The sequence below is a fragment of the Gouania willdenowi genome, chromosome 22, assembly GCF_900634775.1.
Source record: "Gouania willdenowi chromosome 22, fGouWil2.1, whole genome shotgun sequence".
In the NCBI taxonomy this organism is placed as follows: domain Eukaryota; kingdom Metazoa; phylum Chordata; class Actinopteri; order Blenniiformes; family Gobiesocidae; genus Gouania; species Gouania willdenowi.
In genome coordinates, this window is record NC_041065.1 from 14,412,238 (window position 1) to 14,435,108 (window position 22,871).

Sequence of the window (22,871 nt, forward strand, 5' to 3'; positions counted from 1 at the left end):
TCCTTAAATATTGTCTTATAAAGTGGATTCTTTAAAGATTAAACTAATTTAAAAGCATCACAGATGAAATATTGGTATTTTAGAAAAAGTAGATAAAAGAGACAACAAATATTTGGAGAAATACAAATGTAAATACCCATTAAACACCACAACTGGTGATTCCTATAATTCATTAAAATGTTTCTGTGTTGATTTATTGTAATTTAAAAAACAAAAAAAACATTGTAATAATACCAAAAGGATTATTTGTAGTTCTTCTAAATTGTGTGCTTATTTGTCTCACACATGCGCACACAATGGATGTTTGCATGGACTTACATAGATGTTATCTTTATGGTAACGCTGGTACAGGTTGTGCATGATGGCCGCATCATGCAGCTCAGCCAGCGCTGACATGTCCTCCACCCCGTCGATGCTGGACTGGTGCATGGCGTACACTCGCTCCCTGGTGATCTCGGCCTGCTGCAAATACAGCACCTGAAACACAGCGAGGTACCATAACTTTAAAAACAACCTCTGTGGTTTGTCAACCACTGATGATCATCAAAGAAATATTGGATTTTGTTGAATTCATTTCCAAGCATTCCTGGAGTGATGTGTTGTGAATCAGTACAGTCTCACATAGTGGTGGGAACCTCTGGGTACCTCACGATACGATACGCAATACAAAGCTCACGATAACGATTATCTCACAATATGACGATACTGCAGTTATCAATATAATGGTCAAAAATCAATCTACAATAATCTATGACATAACTAGAAAAAAAAGATTAAGTGAAAATACAATTTTTATTTTATATCTTTGAAAGACAATAAATTGAAAAAGTGTCCTATGAACAGTGACACTATTTTAGTGCAACATACCAATGTAATCAAATAACTATCTCCAATAGTGCTTTCTGTAAACAAAAAATAGGGTCTTTCTTACCAGTGACACCATTATAGTGCAATATTCCAGTAAACAATATATTGGTTCCTTCAACAAACAGTGACAACATTTATGTGAAGACTTACCTGCACATTTTAGTGAAAAAGCAGAAAAGGTTTTAAAAATTGATATTTAGCATATTGATAATCGATCGGGGCAAAAAACATTATCGCAATATATCGCCGCATCGAGATATTGTCACACTCCTAGTCTCACAACAGGTTGCAGGTTTTAAACCCCAGCTGCCCTTGACTTTTGCGTAAACTTTTAAACACAATATTTGGCAAGTTAAAATGAGGAAACAGCTTGACGTTAACTTTAACTTTGAGTTTTCTGTGCTGACTTTTTACTTTGACTCTGTTTGCAACCGTACCCTGTGACTGTTGCCGGGTAATAACAGTGTTACTTGGCAGCATTTATTAGATGTTGTAACTTACCACCTCAATGTTTCTGCTGGTATTTGTTAACACAAGCTAATAATAGGACAACAGCATCACACCAACACTTGCTTTTTGTACGTTCAGTGCCAATTGTGAGGGAAAAGGGTTTTTCATCCCTTTCTTCCCTTTAGATAACCACATCTATCCATGTCGTGCATCGCCATGGCAACGGCCTATTACGGGACCAGAAGAGTGAGGGAAACTTCAGATAGAGGGAATGTAAAAGTAAAGAAAAGTAAAAGCGAAAGCCCGAGCGAGGAACGAATGAAAGAGGAGGAAGGAAAGGAGTGACAGACATGATGTGACGGGTGAAAGCAGCTCTGTCTCTATTCAGGTCGGCTACACACACACACACACACACGATACCTTAATCTCTGTGTGGTTACCTTTGATATGGTTCACATGCATATACAGAGCAGATAAATCTTATCTCAATGTAAAAGCAATTTTATTCATTCTTTTAAAGAAACTGAAGTTGTCATAAAACAGAAACTCTTTCTTCTATTCCTTTATGCCAGGGGTGTGAAACTCATTTTAGTTCAGTGGCCAAATACAGAACAGTTTGATCTCAAGTGGCCACAGAGTTTATAAAGGAAAACAAGTAATTTTAACATCTATACATAAAATATAAAATATGTAAGAAACCGACATTATCCAAGCAATAAGTCATATATAACAGTCCCAACAGGATCTTCACTTTAAATTTCCTAGATTTTGTGACCAATTTCTATTTAATTATAAGGTAAATGTTATGTAATAATTTCAGGGAAATTTAAGAATTTTGAGTTTTTACAACTGTTTAACCTTAAAAATGACTTTAATTGTACAACATAAGCACCAGGAAAGCTATGAGTCCGTGCAAATATTGTTGAGTTTCGTAAATGCAATGATTCATGTTTTCTCTGTAATTTTCACTGTAATTTTTCGGCCTCCTGGCCATGAGTTTGACACATGTGCTTTATGAGCTTAATTCATGTAACAATGTTACATTCCATTTGTTAAAACACGTTTTAAATATACGATGTAATGGCAAGGTTACATTTCTAGTAAATATGTAAGGTGTATGTGTGTGTGTGTGTGTGTGTGTGTCACTGGAACAGATGTGCCGACAGTTTGCTCAGAGTTCGCTCAAGGCATTCCGCCTCCCTAAATAAGTCTTTTTTACTTCAGTAATGCTGCTTTCCACTGTGCTGAGCTGTTGCATGCGCTCAGCTTTCTGGGAGCAAAACAGAAAAAAGCTCTAAATGCACCATCTGTGAACCGTCTGCAAGCCCCAGAAAACACTATTATTATGACTGAGATTGTCACTATGACTGTTTCATTACCTATATCCTGATGGCTAATCCCTGCGATTCTTAACTGGTGGTTTGGGACCCAAAAGTGGGTCGCGGACTTGTACTAAGTGGGTCGTGGACAGCTGGTCAAAAATAAATAAAAATGTAATGTCTCAATGTTGGACTTGTCTTTTATTTTGAAAGAAAGCTTTGTTTTGACAGGCATGCTGTACAATGCATGTTGCACAAAATTGGAAAATACATAGATGTGTGTTTTAAAAAAGATGATATATACTCTGTAAACCTGAATGTTCAAAGTAATTAAAAATATTAAATATGTCAAGCTGGTGTAACATGTTCTTCCTTCACTGAGTTACTTCAACTCATATTTCTTGAGTAAATGGAATTATATGTGTTTATTATTATGCATAACTGAAAAACACAACTTAAGTACAACTTAATAGAATTAAGTAATTACATGCTAAAAATGATAAAGTCCTGTTATTGCTGTTGTTTCAAATAGGGATGTTCTAAAAAAAAAAAAAATAAACTTAATTCATATGGCACTTTCATTTAACTGATTTCAAAAAGTACAAGTATAGCCAGTCATCCAACATTTTAAGTTCTGAAAATTTTTGACTTTTAGGCTGATCAATTTCAAAAAATGTAGGCAATCCATTGCCTCAATTTGTTTTAAGTTTTGGTAACTTATTCGGGTTTACGGTGTATGTGTTTTCCACTACTATTTTTGAAAAACTAAATTTGGTTGTTTTAATTATATTTTTTAAAAAAAAGGTTTCGATTTAATGACTGTGGCCAAATATGGTTCCCAGGGTGAGACCAGTTGAGAACCTCTGGTCTATCCAACACGTGAAGTCCTTGATAATTCTCCATTCATTCAGCTGGGATGAAATGCCTCCATTAGTGAGGACACAACTCACGCAGGGTCATGAGCAACATAACTCATAAGGATAGTTAGCAACGCAGCGTCCTCGCTGTGACCTCATTTAATCAACCTTTTTGGCATCGTTGGCCAACATACAGCCAATAAATAGTTGGCTGTAAGTCATGTTATTGATGCCAGAGGTCAGAGGAGAATGGTAAGATGTTTGACATAATAAAAAGGCATTAATAAATCAAATAGTAACTAAAGCATGGAACAGTGGGCCTAAAGACATGCCGTGTTAAACAAGCAGCAGAAAAACTCACCTGACATGTCTGTGAGCTATGAACAAGGACCTGAAGCTAAAGCTTACACAGACAGTTCAAACTTTCTTTAAATATGTTTAGAAAGGCTCAAAGTAAAAAAAATAAAAACTGAAATTGAAGCCACGGGGTGCAATGGTTTGTGATTTCCTCCTTCATTCTGTTCACTACAGCTGACAAGAGTTTAGGGCCGGGCTCGGGCCTCATTTTTAACTTTTTTTAAATCTCTATTATATTGATATTATTACTATTTTTTAATAAACACAAAACCACTTCTATATTGTTGTGGTATCATTTCTAAAGTGATTTCTGCTAGTAGTGGGACGGGATATTGACGGCGTTGAGTTGCGTTTTGTTGTTCAGCGTTCACATTCACTGAATATTATTTTTGCTCATTCCTCACTTGCTGCTGGAGCTCAGGGAACAAATATGAATGCGTGCTTCAGTCAGGTCTGCGCTCCACGCATGGGCCGCCTGGTCTGGTCTGCAATGCTGTAACGGACTGGGTTCTATGTTCTGGTTATGTTCCACTTGTGTGTATTCAGTGGTTAACTGATGCTGAGACTTCCCATGGCCGAGAAGGCATCATGGTTACGTGGAGCTCTCTCTGCCGATGTGTGTCTTTGTTTACATGTGTTCTGAATGTTGATTGGCTGGGAGGCTGGGGAAAGGGCGGGCGTAAGCGAGGAAAAGAGGGAAGAATTCTGTTCCCACGGTAGTGTGAGTGTATGACGGTGTAAGACGGTCCTTTGTGTGTTTGATTGTTTATTTTTGCCGTTACTACGTTACTACTAAAACTGTGATAACGGCCCGAGTCACGTCATTAAAATACCTTTTGGGCTGCAGTGAGTGTGCGCACCCCCCCCTCTCCCCAAGGCACTGCGATACTAATCTACCAGCTGCAATACGTTCAATAAAATAATAATTTACGTCGGGTTTGCTTCGAGTCGGGCTGGATTGTTTGGGCCCGATCCAAACTCAACAGCAGAGGTTCTAAACTCGTGGGTCAGAACACAGGAGTAGGTCACACAGTTTTCTTCAGTGGATCAGAAGCCAATACAATGTTATGTTGACTTAATTTCCCTTTATATTTATTAATAATAATAATAATAATAATAATAATAATAATAATAATAATAATAATACATTTTATTGAAAAGCACTTTTCTCAAAGACACTTTACAGCATAAAAACTACAGCGAGTACATTGATTGAAGAAAATAGAAATGCGTGAGTGGGTGGTTAAACGTTAAAAGTTGAGTAAAACGCGTGAGTTTTGAGAAGTGATTTTGAAAGACGGAAGGTCGGTGCAGTTGCGGATGTGACTTGGGAGGGAGTTTCAGAGGGTGGGTGCAGCGACAGAGAAAGCTCTATCCCCCCAGGTTCTGTGCTTGGTCCTGGGGACAGTGAGGAAGTTTTCATCTGAGGAACGGAGGCTGCGAGAGGGAGTGTAGGGGTGGAGCAGGTCTGTGAGGTAGGAAGGGGCCTGATTATTTAGGGCTTTATGGGTGAGAAGAAGGAGTTTCAATTTGATGCGCTGAGGAACGGGGAGCCAGTGGACGTTTTGGAGGACAGGGTGTGGGTGAGCAGGAGGGCAGCTGCATTTTGGATGTATTGGGAGTTTATTTAGGAGTGTAGAGGTTGTACCAAAGAGGATGCTATTGCAGTAGTCGAGACGGGATGTGATGAAGGGGTGAATTCGAGTTTCGGAGGCGGGGAAGGAAAGTGAAGGACGGAGACGAGAGATGTTTTTGAGGTGAAAGAAAGCAGTTTTGATGATTTGTTTGATGTGGTGGTTGAAAAAAAGGTTATTATTAAAGACGATACCAAGGTTACGGCAGTGAGCGGCGGGACACAGGGTAAAGTTATCAATGGTGAGGTGAAAGTCTGAGGCTGTTTGGGTGAGGGAGTTTGGAACAATAAGGAGTCAGATTTGTTACTGTTTAAGATCAGGAAGTTTTGTTGGAGACATGTTTTGAAGACAGAAAAACAGTTTGACAGTGTGGAGTGGGCTTCAGGGGTGACAGACTTGGTGGAGATGTATAATTGGACGTCATCGGCGTAACAGTGAAAACGGAGACCATGATGACGAATAATTTGAGCGAGGGCAAGGAGGTAGATGGTGAAGAGGAGAGGACCAAACACAGAGCCCTGGGGGACTCCTTGGGACAGGGGGGCAGTAGAGGAGGAGCAGTTGTTAATGAAGATGAATTGTTCTCTGTTAATGAGATAAGACTGTAACCAGGTGAGGGCATTGCCAGATATTGAGGAAGGATTTCTAGCGGGAAAGTGGGATGGAGTGGTTAATGGTGTAAAAAGCAGCAGCAAGAGCAACATACACTTTTCCATGTGCATGTTTTTGATTTAATTTGATTTAATAATTTTGGTTGGTTTTATTATTTTGTAATCTCTGTTTGAATGTTTCACTTTTAAGCCCACATTGTGATATAAAAATGCCGTGCCTAATGTATGTGTAACTTTCTGCTCAGAACACGTTCACATTTCTAAAACTGATGAAAGAACAATTTGTAAATCTTGGTTGGACACAAGTTTAACTGTACTGTAATTTACAGTAGGTGCAGTAATCTATTTGCTCGTGTTTGTAAAATGCTTTTTTACAAGCAGCTAACTGAATGTTAAAGGTAATGTTTTCCTCTCTTGGATTACCACCTGCTAGCAGCTTATTTGTACTGATTTATCAGTGAACAATTTCTAATGTTACCATATCTTTAAGCATGACAGATTCCCTTAATTTGAGTCACAGGGTGTAATTTCTAGTGTCTGACATGACTGGAATGTTACCAATTTGAGGCTTTTCATTTTTTTTTTACTTTCAATTTCATTTCAAAAGTGACGTCCGCCCTCCCTCCTGCTTTTCCGTACAGGTCATGATTGTGATGTGGAGAATCCTGACCTAAAAATTCATTCAAATTCCACCATGTGTATTGAGATATAATCCACTTGATCACACAGCTCTAAACTGGGACAAGGGGACATCATCTGTGCTGTTTGATCTAACAATTGAGTGATGTCATAGCTGTGGCATACATGATTTTTCATTTATTGTATGAAATTTAGACTAAGCAGCAGTTGTGGCAGAAACAATCCAAAGGTCTCCATCCACTTTTTATTCATATAATATTAGCCACTCTCCCCTTCTCTTAATCTCCTTCTAAATTCTGCATGACTTTATATCTCCAACATCACGCCTCTGTCACTCTCATCGTTTTTTCTCTTAGTACATCACCCCACTTTCATCTCTCTCGTGTCACGTACTTCTCTATTCACATCATCCCACTCTACATTCATTTACCCCACTCTCCTCACATCTTGCTCTACATTCCCAAATGTCACCCTCCCAGAATCTTTCTTTCTCATTTTTTTTTCTTCCCTTTAGATTTAATTTCAGATTAGCTCTGATTTCAGTGGATCACCAAGGACAGACTTGCATATCACATATAACCTATCCAAACCTATCTCGACAAAAGCTGACACAACTTTAATTGCATTTGTCGAAAGCAGAGGACACAAAAAGGATAAATAAAAATAAAAATGTTACAGCTTCCATTCATTTTCACTTATTCCAGTAACTGATGGTCTCCATCACATCAATTCAAATTTGTGTTCATCTGTCATCAAAAGTTATTCCATCTGCAAAATGTTACTGTAAGAACCTATACACTACTTTATGTCAACTCGTTGATGTACTAGTACAAAACCTGCAAAATAATATATAGTATAAAAGTATTTTGGAGCAGGAAGCGTCTGCTCTTTTGTAGTGTGCCTCTTAGCCAGGCCTACCGAGAAAAATAGGCTTAACTCAAGGGACCCTCTGCTAAAGGTGTGGGGCACAGGGCCTGGGGGGGGGACCATAATAGTAGTGCACTGATTTCTTTCAAAGGTAGGTTTTGGCATATTGTAGCAACAAACACTTTCTCTGCTGCTGTAGCAATTTTTATTACTTAAATGATTATTTATCATTATTATTATTTATTTTATCATGTTTTTATATATACTGTAGGTACAGGCTTAAGTGCTTTCTGTAATAACACAATAACTAAGGGACATTGTATATATTATGTATTCAGTGTTGTGCTTTTGATGCTTTGAACATTGTTAACAGAAAAACAACACACGCACACTCAATCTGTACAATGTGCTTCCACATGCTCACGCGTAGATTTAACAAACCTATGAGTTTAAAATAGGAAACTTCCTTTTTAATAATTAATTAGCAGATAGAGAAACAGTGAAAATACATTGAGCGGGTGAGAGGAAGATTGTGAGACTCATGGTAACCAGCTTAGTTCTGTATTTGTTAGTGGGGAAAAAAAGATTGGAATGTGTCATTCCATCAGGAAAAAGCTGTTTCAGTACCTTGTTTCTTAAATACTTGTTATATAATCAAAGACACAAAACATCATCTTTATTTGAAATATATATATATATATATATATATATATGTGTGTGTGTGTGTGTTTGTAGGTGTTTAGTGTGTTTTATTCCAGTCTTGTGATTGGTCTCAACAGTGGAAATAGTACACTTGAAAAAAGCAACCCAAGTCCCATCTTTTTAATGTTTCCTGTGCCTGAAAAAGGAACCAAATACCCAAGATGGTTCTAACTCCCTGTCCACACGTAGCCAGGTATCTGCTAAAACAAATATACTTTTTTACAATTTGGCCATTCATCCACACAAAAACGCGGGATAAGGTCATTAAAAACGGTGTTTTTGGAAAACTCCCACCAAAGTGAAGATTTCGGAAAACTCCAGTTTTGCATTTGAGTGTTGACATAGATAACCAGAATTTTAAGTTTCCAAGCATCACTGTCTGCGACATCTAATGAATAAATGTCGTATTTGTGCTCCTGTTTATGTCGGGCAGTGGGCGACATGAATACTGTATTACTTGAATCGTTGCTACAGGCACTTTTTGGCTGCCTGTTAGTAGAAGTGCAACTACTGCTGCAGTCGGCATGTACATGAAATAAACCTCCCTCCACTTCAAAGGCATTTAGCTCATCAAAGACGCCGACGGCGATTTTGGATCAGACCTGGACTCACTTTCAGCTGGTGGGACAACTTTGAGAAAAAAGTTGTCATCCCGGATGAGTGGCGTGAAAACTTCTGCACGTCCCGGTCCTCCCTCCTGTCATTGACGGAGTTACTTTGACCTCATACAGAGGAGCAGGCCACAATAATGCGATCACCAGTCAGTGTAGTTAATAAAGTTGCCTGCACCCTGTACTATTTGGCTGATGAGGGTAGATTATGCAAAACAGCAAATGCATTTGGTTTGCCGAGACAGGTCGTCTCAAACATTGTTAGGCAGGTGTGCAAAGCTATAACGGTGCACTTGGGATCCCAATACATAAAGGTAACAACAACGGAGAGTGACATCCATTCACTTGCTGTGAATAGCACGTTTATGCGGTTTTGTGTTAAGGTATTTATTTTTTTAAAACGATGATGTGTGGACGTAACTTTTTTTTTTTAAAACGGAGGACGGTGGATGTCTGTTTATTACCAAGCTGCATGTCAACAAGGTCTAAAATAGCACAAACAACCAAAGCAGGTCCAAACCTGGCCAAAATGAAGATAAAAGTAACCATGTTTCTTTATTTACCTCCGCCAAAGAGATAATATTTTCCCAGGTGTTTAGTTATCTGTTTGTTTGTTAGCAAACTTACATCAAAAGCCCTTGATGGATTTTGATAATATTTTAACCAAAGAGAAACCTTGGAAGATTCCATTAACTTCTGAAGGGAATCTGGATCAAGAAACTGATTCTGGATCATTTTGAAATATCAATAAATCCATAACTCTCATCATATTTGATCACTCACATCTATCATTTGTAATTGACTAATCTTCATGAAATTTGACTCAGCAATGTCGGGTTGGGTCCTCAACTACCCATCACAGCTTCATCTGGATCCAATCTGGATTGCGCTTTTTTTGCGATTTTGCGAAAAATGCTGCGACCCATACATTTGGACCAAAACTGTATTTTATAGATTTTCTACCTTTGGATACGAACAAAGGATAATATTTATTAGTGGAGATGGAAATTTCTTCTAAGCCTTTAATGTGTGAATGATCATGGTACCATTATCAGGATCACTGATCCAGATAACTGTCAATATCTGGCAATGAGGAGATTTGGCACTTGGTGGAATTTTCTTGTTATCATACAATTTAATGAACAAATTTAAGATTAAAAAAATCTGATTAAAGCTGCAAGCAGAGATGAACAAGCCCTCGCAACCACACGCATGTCGGGAAGTGGCGCACGTTGAGGTGTGTAGCAAGTCGGGTAGTGGCAGAAATGTTAAAGTGTTGAGACGTAGCTGACCATTTTCAAGGATTATATCACAAACTTTCCTGCAATGTTCTGTCCAAATATAATGCCTATGATTATCTTTTATCAACAGGTGGCGCTATGACTATCAATGACGTGTGGGTTAAATCATAACTAATTTTTTTGGCATACAAAGGAAAGCTGTCATAATTAATAAGCATCTACTTAGCTCTACAAACTCTTAATAACTTCCATAAATGGAGCACATCATCCAAGTGAACAGGCTGCTAAGAGGAATATTTCAATCTATAAGGATTTTATAAAACAACCAAATAACCATGTATGTGTAAAATGAAAATATGAATGTGCTAAGTACTTAACAGTGCAGTGTTGGATGCAAGACCTATCTTTATAAATGGCCATTAAATTTATTCCAGTGGTGTGTGAAAGGAGGATAGGTCGTGTGTGTGTGTGTGGATGTGTGTGTGTGTGTGTGCGTGTGTGTGTGTGTGTGCGTGTGTGTGTGCGTACGTGGGTGTCATTTATAACGAGCAGCACCGAAAAAAACGGCACCACCTTTTGCAGAAGTTTTTAACCCAGGTGTATTTTCTCATGCACAAAACCCTTAGCTCATCATTTAAGGTAGCTCTATTTTATCTGAATAGCTGCGGCTTTTGAAATAACACGGTTTGCTTGCCAACAGGAACAGAAACACAGTGTGCAGCAACTGTTAAACTCTCTGATGTCAGAAGCTGCTTTGCATGATTCAGGAGGAGAGCCAGGGGAGACAAGCCGCTCCATCTGACTTCAGATATTAGCTGCAGCCAGTGTAGGGAAGATGTAAAAAAAAGATGGAGAGAGAGAGAGAGAGAGAATAGACAGAGAGCCGAGGGCACAGTGACCCATATTCTGCAGACTTCTGTATGCAGTAGGGATGGGCGAGATTGAGAAAAAAAATTATCCCGATAAATTCTGGTATTTATCACAATAACGATAAAAATCACGACACATAAAAATAATAATAAAAAAATTCACAACTTGGTGTAAACAGGTTCCTTACAAACACAAATACATTTCAATACATCAACACTAGACACATTAAAAAAGGCTACAATATCTGCTGACTCAAAGAGTTCATGAGCTGATATTTTATGGAATATATTTGTGCATGTGGATCACTTTATTAGTGTTATTGTATGTAATTAATTTATTTCCTCATTTGAAATAAAATTATTTTCTTAAAAAAATGCACATGAAAAGCAAAAATAACTCCGTTAGTGTTGTTACTGTTGATGAATCTTGTTTCATTTATCTGATAATGAGTTACATAAAGTCATGATTGATAAATATAACTCATTGATTTCCTATAATTAAACCAGATCAAGCTGATGATTTAATCATTCAGTATATTTTGGTGTAATAATCTCAATAGTTACATTAGTCTAATGGGAACAGCTTTGTTTGTGAACACGTGAAATATAATTAAAAAATATTGCGTTTCACAAATTGGGACGGATGAATAGTGACATTAATATTTATGCTAACATTTATTTCACACAACATGTGACATGTTAGTTTTTATCCTTCCATAGTAAAGTGTTAAATCTGACCATAAACAAATCAAAGGCTCTCTGTGGCTTTATGACAGTAAGACGTGTTCTTTTTACTTGGTCTGTTCCGTATTTGGAGTGGTTAGCATTAGCTCTTAGCCCATTCGGTGTGTTAGCTTAGCATAGTTAGCTTTAGTTGAGTTTCCAGTTCATAATCGTTGCTACAGGTTCATCTCTGTCTCCGTGTTTGTGGAACTTTGGGTGGATCTGACGGAGGAACTTGAATCGGTTCACTTTGTTGGATGGTTGTCTGGTTTTGACCAAGTAGTGATCCATGATGTATCGCAGCACGGCAGCTTCAGGTAGCTGAGACGAGCACTCACACACACAGACGGCGGTGTGTGAGGGGGGCGGTGGCGGTGCTCGTCAGAGCTTCTGTAAACAACGTTCTGCTCCAGAGAATAATAAGTTCACAACAAACAGGGGCAGTTTTGGCTCATGGAACACGTTTTTTTGGGTGGCATTCTTAGCTAAATTGAGGGACAAATGGCCGATGGCCCTCGCTAATTTCCGACATGGGAATTTATCGTTTATATCGTGGGATGACAAATTCTTACCGATGAGAATGTTTTTGATGATAAATCATAAACGATAAAATATTGCACATTCCTAGTATGCAGCAGTGTAAAGGACTGTATCCTAGAGTAACGCGCACACCTGCAGCTCAGCACACTGGCATGGGATCTACCATGCTTCCACAAGTCTGATTAGGATCTAGGAACACTAAGGAGGTCCTCAATCTAATCTGATCCTTAACATCAAAGCACACTGGCAACGTCTGCATCCATTCAGAAACACCTATTGACTAGGGCTGGGAGATTGTGCCTAAAAAAAAAATCTCAGATTTTTTTTTAACGAAAAATTAATTGCGATTCGATTTTCAATTTATATCTTTTTTTTGTTTTTCAATGCAGACATCAGATATATTGTCAAAAGTGCAACTTTATTGCTTTGATTGTCCTCAAGAGTTAAAATGCATAGAACAATCCCAAAAATAAAAAGTAAATGAAGCTCTGTCAATTTCAAGCTTTAACCCAGGTTTAAGCAAAAGCGCAACAGCAACTTCACAGTGGCTTCAATTATCTGATTAAGAAATCAGATAAATGCATATTATATAACATATAATATTACAATTAAAAAAATTATAAACTCTTCCCTTAGCATCTCAGCATTGTGCGAATACAAAATTAAACATGTCTGTGTCACACATATAGCCTACTCAAAGAGTAAACACATGTAAACAAAGACAGGGCTGGATCACATCGCGCTACGGTAACCCACAAGGACGGAACGCTAAAAAGTCAAAAAAAAAAATATATATACATATATATATATATATATTTTTTTTTTAACTCGAATTTGCAAAGTAAAAATTGTTTTTATCTACAAATTCAATAAATCAATTAAATCGATTTTTTGCCCAGCCCTACTATGGACACTAATTCATAATAGAGGTAAACGCAAACCTAACTGGGATTGTTGGTATAAACATTAATAGTGTTAGGATCAATATTATACATTTTAATAACATCATTAACATGATTATCATTATCTTTATGGGTCTGTGCTACGTCGCTGGTTAACTTCTTACAGGGGTAAATCACCATGGTAATTTACGCTAAATGGCTAACCAGGTTGGGACCAGGTTAAGTGCTAGGATAAAATATTGAGCAAGTACAAAAGCCCCGCCTACTGACCAATCAGTTCTCTTGGAGAATGACCTGCCCATTCTCTGGACATGCTGCTGCTGCGTGAATCTGATCCGACAGCTGACAGGAAAGAAAGAATGGATAGATGCAATCCCTTATATACTCGATGACATCCTAATGGAAAGATATAGATTTTTATCTAATGGACGGTCCAAAATTATTCAGCTGATAAAGCGTGCGTGTGTCGGGCGCTCTTTAACTGATAAATTCATTCATTAATTTATTCATATTCGCTGTTTGTGACACAGAATCTCAGTCCTGTAAGATAATACAGGCTGTATAAAATTCAAATATTGTCCACCTTATGATGTAGACTGAGCTGTACGAACGCAGCATCAGACCCACAGACTGCACCCTAAATGAGGCAGATAAGTGGATAGAAACTGTGCCTTAGTATTTATTTTCTCATGAATCAATATTGTATAATCCCACAAACAGTCATCAATTCTCTGCCTACATTCATTTCTGACAGCTTTTGCTGCAGCAACAGTGTCGTTTTTGGTCTGAATTATGGATTTTAAATCTTCATATTTTTAAAGAATTATTTCTGGATTGTGGCATAAGTTGCTCTGCACGGTTCCTCCGTGTTTGTGATTGGTCTGACACTGAAAACAGACACAAGGATTGTATTACGCACACACAAATAGTTTTGTTACAATAATGACCCCATTTGAAATCTCCACCCGTTTAATGTGAGCGCACACGCAGCCAGGTTAAAATCACCTGGGTTAAGTTAACATGTTGATAGCCAGCTTCGTAGTACAGCTGCTCTGTGACGGATCATTTTTGGTAAGGTGAAGCCCACTGAGGGAGAGATATCCTGGATATACTTATCCAGCATTGTCGCATTAGCCCTATATCTTACAATCCTATTAATTATGAATTTTGATTAAGCTAGGATTTTACCAAGATTTTATTTCATAAAGGAAGATTTACAACAGTTATCATATAGATATATATTAAATTACATTTGCAGCGAGTTTGCTCCCAACCAGGCTATTAGCTACACCGGCTTAATCAATCCTGTTTGTTAATCACCACTCAATCACTTTACTTTACTGTGAGATTCAAAATGAGTTTGTTTCTAGGAGAAGTGAGTTGCCATGTGGGGAGATGAGCATGTCGTAGTAATAGTGGTTTTTTTTTCTCCATATCCCATTTTGTGAGGGTTAAGTCTCTGAAATCTGATTATATCGTCATTTTTTGCAGGACCTCAGTGGGTTAGAGATGCAAAATTGTGAGGTAAAAACTGGGTCAGGGGGGCACACATTACAACAGCATTACAATGTTTCTTTGCTATGCCGGAACAAACAAGTATTACTTCATTTATGATGCACATGAAGAGCTACTCTGTGAGTGAATGTATCTGAGAGCGTTTAGGTAATGTCGTATGTGCCCAAGGAACACTAACTACAGAGTTCATGCTCGCTTTTGAAAATTTTTAAAATAATAAAACCTGCAATTTTTCTGTAATGTATTGTTTTGGGTTTTTTTTTTTTCTTTTTAAATAAAATGAGTGTAATAGTGTGAATATTTTGTATTTTCTGTTGCCTTACTGCGACAATTCTGTATTATCTCAGTTATAGACCGCTCCATATCTTCAGTTTCACTCGTGTGTGCGTCTCAATATTCAAAGGTGATGTTAGCTGAGAATCACTGTATTATAGAGTATATTGAAGGAAATGTGTACACATAGTCAGCATATCACAATTGTTAGCTAAATTTGCACTATTTTCCCCGCTCTCGCTCCAAATAAACACCTTTATTTATATTTCAGGGAATTGGCAACCCTACCTTCAACTGAGACAAGATTGGAACACTAATTTATATGGGAAAGGGTGGGCAGAGGCAGCGAGGGAGCGGCGGATGGGGGTTGGGATGTTGAGGACATTCATATAATCCAGAGCAAAGGGAGAGAATGCCTTCTCCTATAACCACTCCTCTATTTTTGGTGCTTGCCTGACCTCACTGTAACACAGTAGCTGCAGTAAATGCCTGAAGCTTTGGGGCAGGTTTGGTTTTTACAAGTTTGAGAAGCCAAACTCATTTCTTGACCATTTTAAAGGCATGGTGGATGTTCTTTGGGGGTAGGAAGTAGGAATCGAGGCTGTGGCACTTCAGGCAAAAGAATGGAGTCTAATTTTAACTCCATCCTTAAATGATGCCAATTGGAGCACACATATGAGTGCGAGTTTGCCAAACACATCAACCATAAAATAGGCAAACCCAAGGTACAGCAATGTTCTCACAAATTAAATGAGCAGATAAACATACACACATACACATGAAATAAAGATCAAAGGTCCAGTTCCTATATTTGGATGAGTTGCCATGGTAACTAAGAAATGTGCTTTGCTATTGTGCTCTCAATGTCGACACCAGGCATCCTTGCGTTAACGTGTGACATCCAGTAACAATCGCTCCAGTTTGTACTCCCATAATGCTTTTATTTCATTTCTGCTCGCCTCCGAAGCCTGAATGTGTGTCACAGATGAATTCTGAATAAGTATGAAGAAGAAGAAGAGGATGATGATGAAAGAACTGGGGCAGGAAAGTGGAGCATCATGACCCAGTAGTTTCTATTGATTCACACAGCGAAGGAATAACCAGCAAAGCTGCTTCACCTTCATGCTGACCTTTACGGAAATACCAACGCACAAAGTAGATGACACAACACATGCAGGGACTGTAGCAAGCATCGGCAGCAAATCTGACGTTGTTTGCCCTACTTCATAAGGGAAGTCCATAAAGGAAGTGCATTTAATGAATAGATTGTAGAGTAATAAAATATTATTAAAAAAAATATGTGTGACTTATATTATTTATGTTTTTAGCTTGTGTTCCTCATTTCTTACCTCTCCATAATCAGTTGTGACCACAAGAGTTCCATCTCCACAGGAATTGACAGTGGCAGGAACCAGCTGCTCCTTCTCATTAACCCAAACTCGAGCGCCCTGCATTGCAAAAACACATAACAATTCTCATGTTAGGCATTTAAACACATAAGGAAACACCTTGTTGATTGGACTAAATATAATAGTCAGTAGAGGTGACCTTAGTGGAGATCATTGTGCATGCAGTAACAACTTCACATCTATCCGTATTGAGTTTAATGACAGTCTAGAATTTCTATTGTTTATAAACAAATGTTTTGCATTTTAATTTGTCTGTTTGTTCATTCATCCACTGTATCTAACCCTTTAACCTGAATAATGATAGGGTTCCAACCTTTTTTAGGTCGTGACCCCATTTTAGATTACAAATTCCTGGCGTCCACGGAAACATTTTTTTCTCTATAATTAGTTTCTGATCGTGTTTGTTATGCTGTTACAAATACAGAGTGGCCAGGATTGGTGCACAAAGTGACAAGATGCGCCAGCTCAGATATTTATATACTGCATTTTATTTTATTTTTGAGTGAAAGAATAGAATACAGTTGTTTGTGATTTTGTGTTTGGTGTTTTATTTTGAAAAGAAGAATAGTTATTAAAAAAAATGAGTCTTTTTTTACCAGCTACTAGAAATTTCAGGTGACCCCAATTTAATTTCAGGTGACCCCAATTTAATTCCCTACATGGTATCCCGACCCCAAGGTTAAAAAGGTAGATGACGAGTTAACAAAGCTAACTAGAAGCACAGCTGAGCAGCACAATGTTTTGCTAACCGAGGAAATTAATTCACTTATTGGGAATTCCTCAGTTTGCCCATATAATTACTAAGATGATCATGTGCCGACAGATGCCATACACGTGTTGTATTAAATACTGTAACATCTGGACTTTCTAATGCATTAAGCAACAATGCTAACAGCAGTGACGTGCAGTCAGGGTAGGCAAGGTAGGCAGGGCCTACCCAAGGGTGAATTGATATTTTGATCATTTGTTTTAATTATAATATAATTATAAATTATTTATTTTTCATATTCCGATAGCCTACAGTACCTATAAGTTTGAAAGTGTCAGCATTTTGTGCTTTTCATTGGCCAAATGACTAAACATCGCTATTTCCTGGTACACCAGAGACGCTGCACATTCTCACTCCACTATAAGGCAGGAGGAGGCCACGCCCCCTCCCAAAGGCACATTGCTGCTCTGCCTCTGGCCCCATAGCGTGTTTTTATGTGTTTGCGCATGTGTAGTCAGTTCCCCAAAATGAAAACCATTTACGTAAAAAGGCAGCTCTCTACGCTGCCTTTGGACGTAACCGTGCTATGCTAAATGCTATAGGTTCACAGTGCATTAGTGAATTGATACAGCGTGGCCGCTGCTACGTTCTCTAGCTAGTGGGCGGGATAACACTACAGGCAGGATGACAGCGCTAGAGATGATAAAGAAACTTTCTTTTGAGGAAAACCGACAGCTTTTAGAAGATGGGAGACCAACACCTGAGTTACCAGACCTTCAGCAAAGGTAATGTCAGAAAATGTTTCGTATTTTCTACAGTGAATGTTACAAAAGGAAGGATTGGCTTTGTGGATGCGGCTCACTGAACTGTGTTCTGAGTTGTTGTTGTTGTTGTCATTTTCTACGTGTTTCTCTGTGGGTGTGTTTCTTCTGACCCCAGGGTCAAAAGATGAGGAGACTGTACCCAGACATAAACCTAATTTACTGTCATTGACCTCTGACCTGAAACCCCTAAAAGGGCAACACATGACAGAAGAGGGAGGCAACCCAAAAAGAAACACAACTACAGAGAAATGCATCGTGTCTTCTGGCTCAGGTTGAACGATTTGTCCATCCTTTTCTACGTATCTTCATAAACCAATTACTAATCAGTACTAATGGCATTTCCACTTAAGTGTTATTGACCCAGGAAGTATTAAACTGTTGGCCGTCAACTGTTGATCACATTTCTAGCAAATTGTTTTGGATTTCAAAGGGCCTGTACTACGAAGCTGGATAAATATATCAGGAATACGTTCAGTGTAAGTTACCATGGTGATTTACTCCGGTAAGAATGTTCACCCAACATCGTAGAACAGCACACAGAATAAACCCCGGTAGTTAGTGCGACAAGAGGAAATCCAGCTTCATAGTGCTGAAGGCCCCAACTATTAGTCCAAAAAACATATTTAATCTACTTGTTAGTTTTTAGTTCAAGATACTTCGACATATAGTTTAGTTTATTTTGAACATGTAAAACATAAAAAAGCAATTTTTTTAAAAAGTAGCATGTACAAACAATGAATGAGATTATACAAACAAGCTCTCAAATACTTTCTATATAAATGTAATGTACATGTCCGAAAAGGAGTGGGAAGAACTATAAACTTATAACCTAATGCGCACCTTGGATATACATGACATGTTTGTGTGTAATTCATTTTCCCACTGGGTTTTTTGAGTTTTTCCTTGCCAAAGGAGGGTCTAAGGACAGTGGATGCTCTGGGATATTTATTATCCATTTGCTTACATCCAGCGAACATTGGTGCAAACTTTTTTAATCAATTTATCATGTGCATGTCCCATAGAATTAAACCAGGGAAATCGCACACACTATTTTACTTTGCACCTGTAAATATACCTCTTCATAACACTACACAGTACAGAGTATGTACACCCAACCTTCACATAAACATACTCATCTGGCCATAATTGACAGCTCTAATTAAGCTCCCACTATATGAATACATACTTCCGATGGGCACTTAACTAGTCTAAATAATTCTATATCTGCATTTAACAGTTTGGTGGAATTTTAGTCCAAAAATTACAAAATGATTTAAATCCCTATTTGAGTCAAATGATGAACTTGTGAGACACATTAAATCCACACAATAATTTGGAAAAGTACACCTAAAATATGACAAAGTTAACATCAATCACAGACTATAGATTTAACATTTAGATATAACATATACCATTTAGATTTAGATTTAAATATTTATATTTCATGCTTTTTTTTACCTCTATGTATGTGATTAAATGTTGTGTTAAATGTAGGAAAATGTGCTAAATATGAGAAAAGTCAGATAAATAATGAAAATGTGTTAGCTACAACTTTTATACTAAATTTTTACACTTGGCACCCCATATTTCTCTGCTGATCTTTTGAAATAACAGATTTCTTTATACACCTTCTATTTAAACATCTCTCATTGATTGTCTATGTCTTTACATCTTTGTCTCTCAAACTCCTTAGAGTTTTTTCCTTGTGTCCATCAGACCCTGGCAATAGGAACTATAGGGGGATCCTCTTTACCTCTCCTGATCTGCAGCTTACCCTGGAACCTAATGCCTGTTTTTAACACATCTTTGCATGAACTCATTTATTGGTTCTGATCAATACATGTTCTCAAGGCCAAATGCTGAGCAAGGAAGAAAGAGAATAATAAATGACTTGCCACAATGGCCACGTTTACATGGGACCTTTAATTCATCTTTAAAGCAGAATAAAAGTTAATTCCTCTTCAAACTGACCTTGTAAACACTTAATTCCTAATGCAAATTTAATTCTGAATTAAACTTAAACCCGAATTACGTGGCTGGTTTATCCCCATTTTAATTTCGAATTAAATACTTCTTTTCTTATCAACACTTAATTCCGCTTTAAGTTAATTTTGGTCATTCTGTGCATGTGTGACTTGCCGGGATGACGTAATGGTGGCGACATAGTCCAGGATGGATGCCCGGACTTGAGCCGAGACTATTCATTTAATAAGAGCCTTAAAAGACATGGATATAATGAAAAGAGTGGATGAACGGACATATTAACGTGTGGACATTCACACGGACATTACACACACACTGACACGCAGACTTATTATACACACACAGACTTCGTCGAGGCATGAAACATCAGAGTTTCACTAATGATGCACAGATCATTATAAAGTTATTTTTTCACTCAACGTCCTGTAGCGTGGAGGTAGAACAGCTGTTGCATTAACCGCTGGCTTTGACTGACCAAAGTACGAACTTCTATCTTGCTTCTCCACTGCACTATCTCTCTCCTATTCTGCGGAGCAAAGTGAAACCGTGTGTTATTGTTGAGCTGCTGCTTCAAAACTACAATTAAAAATAAAAGAGAAAACAGTTCTTATTATGTGGTCTTCTATGTTGTAGCGGAAAAGAAAAGATTTGTTGCGTGTTTTATCCCGATAGACGTGATACGTCTCGTTCTCCCTCTATCCAATCAGAACCCTTCCCAACCCCCAGACCTAAAGTGGATCTGAATAAAGCCTGTTTTCCATGTAAACCTCAAATCGAGAATGACTATTTCCATGAAAACACGAAGCAGAACACTTGAATTCCAAATAATTTAATTCCAAATAACTAATTCCGAATTAAAAAACAACATGCAACCGTGGCCAATCACTGCCGACAACCACCAACAACCTCACTCTCTTTCTCTCCGTCCCCCATCCCCCCATCCATTACCTTCCCACCTTCATCTTAACCTAAATCTACAGCACCAACCTTTTACTAATATTCTTCTTGGGTATTTGCTCATGATTTATCTGCAGAAAAAACTCCCTGACGTTCCACAGGCTCCATTGAAACCCAGTCAACATCAATCGTTCTCTCATCCTATTGGCTACGCTGACCTTTGATTGAAGAAACCGTAACATGTGGCAGTAATTATTATGTCAATCCTACAGTATGACTGGGAAACTTACAGATTTATGATTAATGTTAAAATGTTCTCAGTGACCTGTTAGTTTGCAATCATTTCTGTGTTGTGCTCAATGGCAGCATTTTTAATCAAGAAGAAACATTATACGACGACATAGCAATTTAGAGAACAACCTCGAAAAGCTGCCAAATGCACAAAACGTTGATATTAGTTAGTCAACTTGTTGGAAGTCTGGTATTGTCCAACAGGCTCCTTAGCTTTCTTGTTGCACGTCCTCTTGCACGTATGTCAAACTCATGGCCCGAGGGCCAAATCCGGCCCTTTTGGAGCATCCAATTTGGCCCACAGGAGAAAGTAAAAATGACAGAGAAAGCATAAATACTTGTACTGTATAAATGAAACTCAACAATATTTGCAGGGGCTTACAGTTTTCCCAGTGCTTATATCGCAGGATTACAGTAATTTTTTTATGTTAAACAGCTAAGAAAAAAACTCAAAATTCTTACAAAATCCTTCAATTTCCTTGAATTATTACATAATATTTCCCTTAATTAAATAAAAATTACTCACAAAATCAAGGAAATTAAAAAGTAAGATCCTGTTGGGACTGATATCTACCGCTTATTGCTTGGATATGGTCAGTTTCTTATATATTTTTGTATTTTTTGGATACGTAGAAGCGCAAACTAGGGCCCAAAATTGTTGTAATTCCTTGCTTTCCCCTATAATCTGTGGCCCCTGAACTAAAAAGAGTATCTTAAAGTGTTTGAGGTTACTCATGATGTTGTGATTTACTCCCACAGTCACAAACATAATTATTTGGTGCGTTAAGTAGATTTTGAAATGAACCAAAGGTGAGAATATGTGAATCTGTTTCTGTGTGTGAACTCCTCCATGGAACAGGGTTTACACCTTTACAACAACTGAAGAACAGAGTTCATTTATTTAACCAATAGAACAATCGATCATCTATCTAATAATCTTTGTTCACGGGACACATAAAGAGCAACCCAACAGTGATTGCACTTTTTATGTGCATGTTTCACTGGTTCTGTGTCTGTGGGATAAAATAATTGCTACTGTCCAACAGATTACAAAGACTCCTGTGCCTTATGATTAGGGCCTCGCCCTAGACACGGTCTCTGATGAAGGGCCCCTCCCCCTAGCCATGCTTCAACAAACACAAATGGATCCTTAATGTAAACAAAGGCCCCCAGTTTGCAGGGGTGCACCTGGTTCAAGACAGAAAATGTAGCTTCAGGCTTGACTTTTACATCAGGCATCCAGTTTGTCACATGGTTGTGTTATTCTCTATTGTTTAAGATTGTCTCAACATTTTTGTAGAATTTAGAAAAGAGTGCGTGTTTCCTGGGAAGAAAAAAGACAGCATGTCATAGCGTTGCTCGACCAAACTAAATACAAACCAAAGTGAGTTTAGGCAAACAGCAGAAACAGAGAAAAAAAATGGAACAATTGAATTGCAACCAAGCGACGACACAAGACGACAGAATTGACACATTCGTGAATAAGTGATGAGAGAAGCTGCTGACCAGTCTGCAGCTAATGGAACACAACTAAGGACCAGTTGGGAGGGTACTCTATCTTCTCTGGTAGCCAAAGGTCAAAGGTTAAAATTGAAAAGACTTTAAGTGAGTGCGTAAATGGGTGAATAGAGCTTACAATCACACATAGTGTCTGCCATGTTTTGTTTTTTTTTTAATTTACCTTGTCTGCACATGCGGTCAAAGGTCAACACTACAAGAAGTGCAATCTTTTCATGACAGCAATGCGTGTTTTGTTATTGCAATTAAATAAATGAATTTAC

The 22,871-nt window shown here is 38.0% G+C and overlaps 1 protein-coding gene across 2 annotated transcripts in view; it reads right to left on the reverse strand.

The window, feature by feature from the left end:
- Nucleotides 1-22,871, reverse strand: part of myo10l1 (myosin X, like 1) — a 59,910-nt gene that overhangs the window by 29,377 nt on the left and 7,662 nt on the right. For both annotated transcript variants that reach the window (XM_028437569.1, XM_028437568.1), the window contains exons 2-3: nucleotides 16,327-16,425; nucleotides 319-477 (exon numbers count right to left, since the gene is read on the reverse strand). In XM_028437569.1, coding sequence (XP_028293370.1) covers nucleotides 319-477; nucleotides 16,327-16,425 — 258 coding nt within the window. The remainder of the gene's footprint in view (nucleotides 1-318; nucleotides 478-16,326; nucleotides 16,426-22,871) is intronic.